General features: G+C 43.2%; 1 protein-coding gene across 1 annotated transcript; it reads right to left on the bottom strand.

Annotated features, from left to right (window-relative positions):
- Positions 1 to 7966: 7966 nt before the first annotated feature.
- LOC119338894 (histone H3.3) lies at positions 7967 to 8789 on the bottom strand. Its single transcript, XM_037611101.1, has 2 exons — positions 8631 to 8789; positions 7967 to 8529 (listed from the first exon to the last, which is right to left on the bottom strand). The coding sequence occupies exons 1-2, from the start codon at positions 8700 to 8702 to the stop codon at positions 8191 to 8193; spliced, it is 411 nt and encodes a 136-aa protein (XP_037466998.1). The 5' UTR covers positions 8703 to 8789; the 3' UTR covers positions 7967 to 8190.
- Between the last annotated feature and the right edge of the window lie 15 nt (positions 8790 to 8804).

Raw genomic sequence — 8804 nt, 5'->3', positions numbered from 1 at the left:
CCATACGCAAGTTGTGTCACGTTCAGCCATTTGTCGTCCATTTTTCATCGAGAAAACTCCATAAATTGCAAAAAAAATCAAAAACTCAAACAACTTGGCATTGTGCCTTGAATTGGTTATATAAACTCATGGAATTTTTTGGGTCATTTCACGATGCCGGAAAAAAACGAGCTCTCATACAGACCCATCTCGCGTACCCGAACAACCCCCGTTGAACATGGTCTATTTTTTGGACATGCTTGAAATGATCCAACTATTGCCAGTAGGTGGGCATACCATTGTTTGAACGAATTTTGACACTATATGCAAGTAACAAGTTGCATCACGTCCAAACACGTATCAGCCATTTTTCATCGAGAAAACTGCAGAAAATGCAAGAATTATTAAAACCTCAAACAACTTGGCATGGTGCCTTGAATTGGCCATTTAAGATTATGGGAAAGAATTGGAGTCATTTGAAGATGTAAAAAAAACATGCTCTCATTACGGCCCCTTCTGGCCTCCCCGAGCACCTCCATTGAACATGGTCTATTTTCGGACATGGATGAAATGACCATAACTTTTACAAGCAGGTGGGCATTCTCATGGTAGGCATCCATGCCAGGTTTGAATTATTTCCGACACCATATGCAAGTTGCGTCGCATCCAACCATTTATCGCCCTCTTTTTACTAAGGAAAATCCAAAAATTGCAAAATTTGTAGAAATCCAAAATAACTTGGCATGGTGCCTTGAATTGATCATACAAGTCAATAAAAATGAAGTCATTTAACGGATGTTGAGAAACAACGTGCTCTCAACGGAGCCTTCTCGCCTATCTGGACACCTTAGGTTGAACATGCTATTTTTTGGACATTCAAAAAAGGGCATCAACTTTGGTCAACTGGTGGGCATGCACATGGTGAATATGTGAACACTTTTTTCAAATTTGCCAGCATTTTTTCATATTTGCAAATATTTTTTGAAACTTCTTTTATTTTGTAGGGCCTAAGCTTTTTTTTCTTCTTCTCTAATTTTTTGTTATTCTTCTCATTTTCGTTAATTGATTTTCTCCTTCTTGAACTTTATTATTCTTTTCGAAACCTGTTCAAAAATTTGAAAATTTCTTTAGAATACCAGATTCTTTTCTCAATACAAATTTAAAAAAATTCTGGAATTTCACAAAATTTCTGTGTACTCTCATACGAACCCTTCTCTCCCGCGTGAATAATATCTGTTGAATATGGTTTATTTTTGGACATCCATGAAATGACCTAATTTTTGCCAGCAGATGAGTATGCTCATAGTAGTCATCCATGTCAGATTTGGACGATTTCTGACATCATATGCAAGTTTTGTCACGTTTGGCCATTTATCAAGTATTGTTCACTCACAAAACTCTAGGAAATGCAAAAAATGTCGAAAACTCAAATAACTTGGCATGGTTCATTGAATTGGTCATATAAGCTCACAAGAAAAACGAGGTCATTTGATGATGCCGAAAAAATGTGCCCTCATATGGACCCTTCTGAGTTTTTCAAATTCTTTCATGTTCCCTTTTTTCATTATTTTTTCTTTTCAAATTTATTTACCTTTATAAAAAATATTTGTGATTTCAATGTTTTTTGGAAAATTCAAAATTGGTTCGTGATTTTAAAATTTTGTTCAGCATTTTAAAAAGTCTTTGTTTTCAATTGTTTTCATAAATTCAAAAAATGTACAGGATTTTCTAAAAATGTTATTTTTGTCTAGAAATTGTTCTGAATGTTAAAATTCTTGCTGTTCACATTTTTTCTCAAAACTCTAATGATGTTCATGTTTTCTCATAATGTTTGGAACTTTAAAAAAATGTTTGGGTTTTTTAAAAATTGCTTGCGGTTTCCCAAATTTTTTGAGTTTTTAGAAAATTCGTAAAAATGCTCGTGTTTTCATATTTTTTTCGTAAATTCCAAAAATATACAAGAATTTCAGAAAAGGTTATTGTTTTCTAAAAACTTTTCAGAATGTTAAAATTGTTCCTGTTTTCAATTTTTTCTCAAAACTCAAAAAATGATTGGGAATTACTTATACTGTTAGCGCTTTTGAAAAATTGTTCAGAATTTCCAAAATGTTCCCCTTCACAAGTTTTGTTCTCTAAGTTCCAAAAATTTCCTCGTTTTTTCATAAATATTTAGGATTTTAAAAAATGGTTCCTGTCAAAAAAGTCGAGGTTTTAAATTTTGTTGATTTTTTAAAGTTTGTTAGAGTTATGGGAAAAAAGCTGGATTTTCAAACATTACTCGCTTTTTTAAAAAAATTATTCACAATTTCCAAGAGAAGATGAAAAATTCGAAAACTGCCCGGATTCTGCGTTGGAGTTAATTCTTAAAGTGGTACGCTCTTTATTAGACACTAAAATCTCTTTGGTTGACTGGTAAGTAGGTGCTTTTTCGAAGGTTGAGGTGCGCAGTTTGAATCCATGCGAGGTCGCTCTTAATTAATTTTTTTAGCGATCATAGCGTTGCAGTAGGTGCGAGCGCTACTGCGGGCACCTTCTTGGGCCGGCCCAGTTGGGGGTATGCAGAGCAATGTAAATTTCAGTGAGATCCCTGTTTTTTTTAGTGATGTGTATCACTCAGACAATGTACGATGGTTGAGTGAATAAAATGCCTATGAGGGACGTACTCAAAAAAAAGGGCCAATGTCAACCTGGGTGAACCGAGTAGCAGCATGCCGTCCCACAGAGTCCGATAACCAGCATAACTCCCACCAAAAACACACCGTGAGTGGCCAGCATAGCGCACCCTGAAACCACCGACCATCCAATGGAAACTCAATTTCAGTGGAAATATGAAAACAAAACTTGTGCCATTGGATTGCAAATCTTTGGTCCAGATCAGTCTACACGTTCCTTGCATTTAGCAACCTTCTTCTTGGCAGCCGTTGTGAACACCTTGTTATTTCTCCCCATGTTGAAATGAATCTTTGAAAGCTAGCACTACATGTTTGGAGTTTCCGGCCCTGTACTCCATGCCATTGTTGTTTTCAGATTTAACTGCATTGAATTAATGTGAAAAATCTATGTACAAGTGGCTGGAGAAGCCACTTGTACATAGATTTAACTGTATTGAATTAATGTGTGCGCTAGTTGCGGGTCTAAACCTCTCTGCTGATAGAGACTCAATTTATTGGGGGCTCAATAAGAATGCCAAGTATACTACTAAATCTATGTACAAGTGACTGGAGAAGCCTCTTAGTGGATGCAACTATAAATGGATCTGGGGAGCAAAAGTTCCTCTTAAAATCTAGGTATTCTTATGGCAAATGGCCCAAGATGCGGCGCTCACCAGATCTGTGATGGAAAGAAAAAAATGGCCAGGAAACCCTGTGTGTTTCTTTTGTGGTAAGCTGGAAACAGGTTCTCATTTGTTCTTCTCCTGCCCTGTGGCGCGAGTTGCCTGAAGATTAATTGGTGTGGTCCTGGGGACTGACCTGTGTCCTAATAATGCTTGGCAATATTATATGTGGTGCAATATGTTTATGCTGAATGGAGCTAAATTCTTCACAGTTGGCCTGGCTACTGTGACCTGGGCTATATGGTTGGCTCATAATAGGGCTACCTTTGAGAAGAAGTTGATTAAATCTCCTTTTAAGATTGTGTTTTCGACATGTTCTTTTCTTTTGTACTGGGCAGGACTTCAGAACAAGGAAGAAGTGGAGGAGCTACGCCAAGGTGCAGAGATGATTCGCTCAAGCACGACCAGGCTGATGGCGATGTGTGAGAAGGCCAGGCGCACGGCGGATGATGATGGAGAGGTGCTGACCTGGCGATAAGCTTGGCTACACTACATCACAGCTTGCATGCTAGTCGTTTTGGGCTTTCTGAGCCCCTTTAGTTCTCATGTTTAGCCGGTGTTTTGGATTTGTATGTTGTTTAGACTGTATGGTGCTATCAGGTTTTCGCCCCATAGTGCTCGTTTCGATGACGGGCGGGCACGGTGGGTTTTCTGTCAGTGCGTTGAACTCGCTGCCTCCTTTCCCTTCTCCCTAGTTACCTGGAACTTCTGTATTTCCGTTTAATGCAGATGGAAAGGGGTACGTCCGGTTCAAAAAAAAAATAATGTGAAAAATACAATCTCCTTTGGCATGCTGTTTTGGTCTGAACATGTTCATTTTAATTCTATTTCCAAGGTTTGGAATTGAGCAAAATGCAATACATATTTAAGTCGATGGTTTCTATCTTCCGGAATGTTGATTCTAAGAGCATCTCCAACAGCAGCGCCAAACAAGCGTCGCGCCGCAAAATTGCCCATTTTAGCGCGCGCAGCCGGTATAGTGGCTCCAGCGGCCGCGCAAAAACCGCGCGCGCGGCATATGTAGTTCAGCGCGCGGGCCGAAACTCCATCACGCGCCGCCTATTTGCTGCGCCTGCTCCCGCGCGCTCGCTCACAACTCCCCCTCCAGCCGCGGCGCCGCCGCCGCCCGCGCCACCCAGCGACCGTTCCGGCGCTTCCCCGGCCTATCTCCGCGCCGCGGCGGCTTCCTCCCCCCCTCCCCCTCTAGTCATCACCGCCCTCGCGCGCGTCCGTCCTCCGACGAACAGCGCCCGGGCGCTCGCTGCCGCTCGGCGCCCGCAAGGTGTTTGAAAAAACGCCTGCAAGGTATGTATTGCTCAAACTTCATGAATTTGGTGCATGTTGATTGTAGTTTTAATAGCATAGTATTGAACATTGTAGATGAGTTTGTCATATGATTCTTCCGAAGAAGAATTTGATATGGAAGAGGAGGAGGGTCTTGCAATGATCCTAGCTATGCACATCAACAAAAAACCGAAGCACGGTGGTTCGGTTATGGGTCGGCAGAAAATTCGGAGGGATAGGATCGATGCCCATAACAGATTGATGAGGCACTATTTCGTGGAGAATCCCACATACCCAGAGTCATACTTTCGTCGCCGGTTTAGGATGAGCACCGAGTTGTTCAGGCGCATTGCAGAGAAACTGGCTAGCCATGACCGGTTTTTTCAGCAAAGGAGGAATGCCGCCGGAGAGCTCGGGCATAGCACCTTTCAGAAGGTGACAGCCGCTTTGCGTATGTTGGCATACGGTATCCCGACTGGTTTAGTTGATGATCACTTGGCTATGGGTGAGAGCCAAGCCATCATGTGTGTCAAGCGCTTCGCAGTCGGAATTGTGCAAGTGTTTGGCCAGGAGTATTTGAGATCTCCCAATGCTGAAGACGTCGCAAGGCTATTGAAGATGAACAAAGCTCGCGGCTTCCCTGGTATGCTTGGCTCAATAGATTGCATGCATTGGAGTTGGAAGAATTGTCCAAAGGCATGGCATGGGCAATTCCACAGCCAAAAAAAGGTTCCACTATAATCCTTGAAGCAGTGGCCGATCAAGAGACTTGGATTTGGCATGCATTCTTTGGAATGCCTGGATCTTTGAATGACATCAATGTTGTCAACCGGTCACCACTGATGAATAAGATTGCAAATGGTGATTTGCCACCGGTGCAGTTTGTAGCAAATGGTCGTACATACAACTACGACTATTATCTAGCGGATGGCATCTATCCAAAGTGGCAAACCTTTGTGAAGCCGTTAAAAAAGCCAGAAGGTAGGAAAAATCTTGATTTCCACAATGCTCAGGCGGCGGCTAGAAAAGATGTGGAGAGAGCTTTTGGGATTTTGCAAGCCCAATTTGCTATTGTGAGAGGACCGGCTAGATTTTGGGATCAAAAAATGCTTTGGTACATCATGCACGCGTGTGTGATCATGCATAACATGATCATCAAGAATGAGCGTGGCCAAGATGTAGACTACTCTCAGTATGAGTTGTTGGGACATCCCGTGCGAGTGCGACGGAGGGCTGAAAGGATGGCCCGTTTTGTTGCCTCCTATCATGCCATTCGACGTCCGGCAGCGCATGATGAACTCAAGAAGGATCTCATTAAGGAGTGGTGGGCATGGAATGGACGACAAAGAGCATCATGATTTGTGCGTTCGACATTGTATTGTTGAACTATTTGTTGTGTTTATTGCACTATTTGTTGTTTTGAACGATAAATTGTTTGTTTGAGTTGTAATAACGAAATTGAACTATTTATTTTGTTTGTGTTTGATCTTTTGCTTCTATTTTGTAATGCATATGTTGTTTGTGCGAGAGTCGCGCGCGCTGCATTTTTGCGTGCTGCTGGAGCTGCGCGCGCGCTGCATTTTAGCGCGGCTGCTGGAGCCAGCGCTGCTTGCCGCGCCAAACCAGGCGATGGGCGCGCGGCAAAGTAATTTTTAGCGTGCGGCACGTTCGGCGGCTGTTGGAGATGCTCTAATGCATTCTCTAGATAGAAGTATTATTACTCCCTAAAAAAAGGTAGAAGTATATTACAGAAAGTTATAGTGTATTCCCTCCGTCCGGAAATATTTGTCATCGAAATGAATAAAAAGGGATGTATCTAGACATATATTAGTTTCAGATACATCTCTTTTTATCCATTTTGATGACAAGTATTTTCGGACGGAGGGAGTAGTCAAAGAGAACGGTACGTTTATATTTCCTTGATACATAGTGTAGCAAATTGTTGCTTGAGAAAAACTAGAGATCTCAAGGACAACATCTGTAGAGAGATGCTATTTTTTTGCGAGAGTAGAGAGAGAAAGCAATGATGATTTAATATAATTACCTCAGGTGCACCTACAATAAGTTGGTGTCTCAATTGCAGATTTACAAACATGATACTCACTGAAACAACAGTGGATTAACCACCTAAACTATCTAAGGACAGTCATGTGTTCATACTGGACGAAGCAGCTCACTTGGAAAAGCACAAGCATTGCTAGTCGAAGCACAACACGTTAATTCTGAAGTAACATCATTAAATAGTACTCCCTTCGTCTCACAATATAAGAACGTTTCACACTAGTGTCAAGCTCTTATATTATGGGATGGAGGGAGTAATTCCTATGAGAAGATTGGAACATCCCTATGAGAAGATTTACAAGTTCTGAAGGTTTTGAAATAACACGGATGACATACAGAACATCTGTTGTGTTTTGATCATGACGAGCAGTAGCAGGGAAGCTTACAAGGGTTGGTTTCTTAAACCCACCGTTAAGAAAAAATAAGAATATATTCAGATAAGCCCAGTACAGTAGCTAATCCAATAACAATAAATAAGCTATACAGAGATCTAACAGTAAATTATTTTGACAGAATACCCATCAATCCAAAGGAACATCACAAATTCGTGTCCACCTCTCTGTACATAGACTCTGTCGTGTATTAATGGATTAGTCATCTCTGTTCGATCCATCTGCCAAGCACCTGCGATAAAAAGTATGGTGGAAATCTCAGTTTAGCATATGAAGTCACACTTCTCTGAGCCAAATTCAGCTAATTCAGGTAGACTGAAATTCAGTGTCGATTTGGCATAACACGCACACACTGTGTGCTTCCTACTTCAGAATTTTGACTGGACAGCTAGTTCGTGCTGGTCCGGGAAACAGGGAAGGGTTTCAAGATTTTCCTCGTTTTATTTCCGGATCCATCACAGATTGTACAACCAAGCAGCCGAAATGATAAAAAGGATTGAAGGAAGGCAACATCTCAAATTTACTTGAACTGATGTCAAATGAGTTACTCAAACTGATGTAGATGAGTACGTTTTGCGCTAGCGAAACGAAGAAGCCGATGGTCTTTTTAACCATCCAGTTAAGAAACAGGATGGTGTCGAGCCTACACCTATCGCTCATCTTCGTCCTGTTACAGAGATCACCATCACGAGAGTGCCCAAATCAAATTCCCCACCACATCCGACGAAAATTCAAAGAACCACAGCCACATGACCTCTATCCACCACAGAGAAAATCGCAAGAGGAGTCGGAGAACGGAAATCACAAGAGGATTCAGAGAACGGAAATCACAAGAGGATTCAGAGAACGGAAATCACAAGAGGATTCAGAGAACGGAAATCACAAGAGGATTCAGAGAACGGAAATCACAAGAGGATTCAGAGAACAGGAGGCATCAACTTCAGAGTACCTCAAAATTGCATATATCGATAATGGTCGATCAACACTAGATTAACCAACAATTTCACAGTAAGCATCTGTTTGCATCACCGCAAACCAAAACTAACACGATCTAAAACGACAATTGAATCAACCACTGCTGGCGAACGGTGGCATGCCCACAGATGCGGCGGCTGGGGATGGGATTGGTCTTGGTCTCGCTTAGGCGCGCTCCCCGCGGATGCGGCGGGCGAGCTGGATGTCCTTGGGCATGATGGTGACGCGCTTGGCGTGGATGGCGCAGAGGTTGGTGTCCTCGAAGAGCCCGACGAGGTACGCCTCGGCGGCCTCCTGGAGGGCGAGCACGGCGTGGGACTGGAAGCGGAGGTCCGTCTTGAAGTCCTGCGCGATCTCGCGGACCAGGCGCTGGAAGGGCAGCTTGCGGATCAGCAGCTCCGTGCTCTTCTGGTACTTGCGGATCTCGCGGAGCGCCACGGTGCCGGGCCTGTAGCGGTGCGGCTTCTTCACGCCGCCGGTCGTCGGGGCGGACTTCCTGGCAGCCTGAAAACGCATCGATTCAATTTCAAACAGATCGGAGAAATTAACGAGGAGGGGAGGGACGGGGAGGAGAGAAGCAAAGGGGGCGGCGGGAGGAGACGGACCTTGGTGGCGAGCTGCTTGCGGGGCGCCTTGCCGCCGGTGGACTTGCGGGCGGTCTGCTTGGTACGGGCCATGGATCCTCTTGTCGGCTTCGAAACTTGGCTTTTTTTTGCTTTGCTGTGCGGGCGGTGGAACTCGAAATCAAATGCGGCGAATTGGGTAGTGGGAGAAGAAGT

Source organism: Triticum dicoccoides, chromosome 7B (genome assembly GCF_002162155.2).
Source record: "Triticum dicoccoides isolate Atlit2015 ecotype Zavitan chromosome 7B, WEW_v2.0, whole genome shotgun sequence".
In the NCBI taxonomy this organism is placed as follows: domain Eukaryota; kingdom Viridiplantae; phylum Streptophyta; class Magnoliopsida; order Poales; family Poaceae; genus Triticum; species Triticum dicoccoides.
Note: the sequence above shows the minus strand (reverse complement) of the source record. Positions and strands in the feature narration are given on the sequence as shown.

Bases quoted from the DNA above. Each gene is read 5' to 3' on its own strand.
- LOC119338894 (XM_037611101.1), bottom strand. From the start codon at position 8,702: ATGGCCCGTACCAAGCAGACCGCCCGCAAGTCCACCGGCGGCAAGGCG. The intron at 8,530-8,630 runs GTCCGTCTCCTC...ATGCGTTTTCAG, and splicing joins GCAAGCAGCTCGCCACCAAG to GCTGCCAGGAAGTCCGCCCC.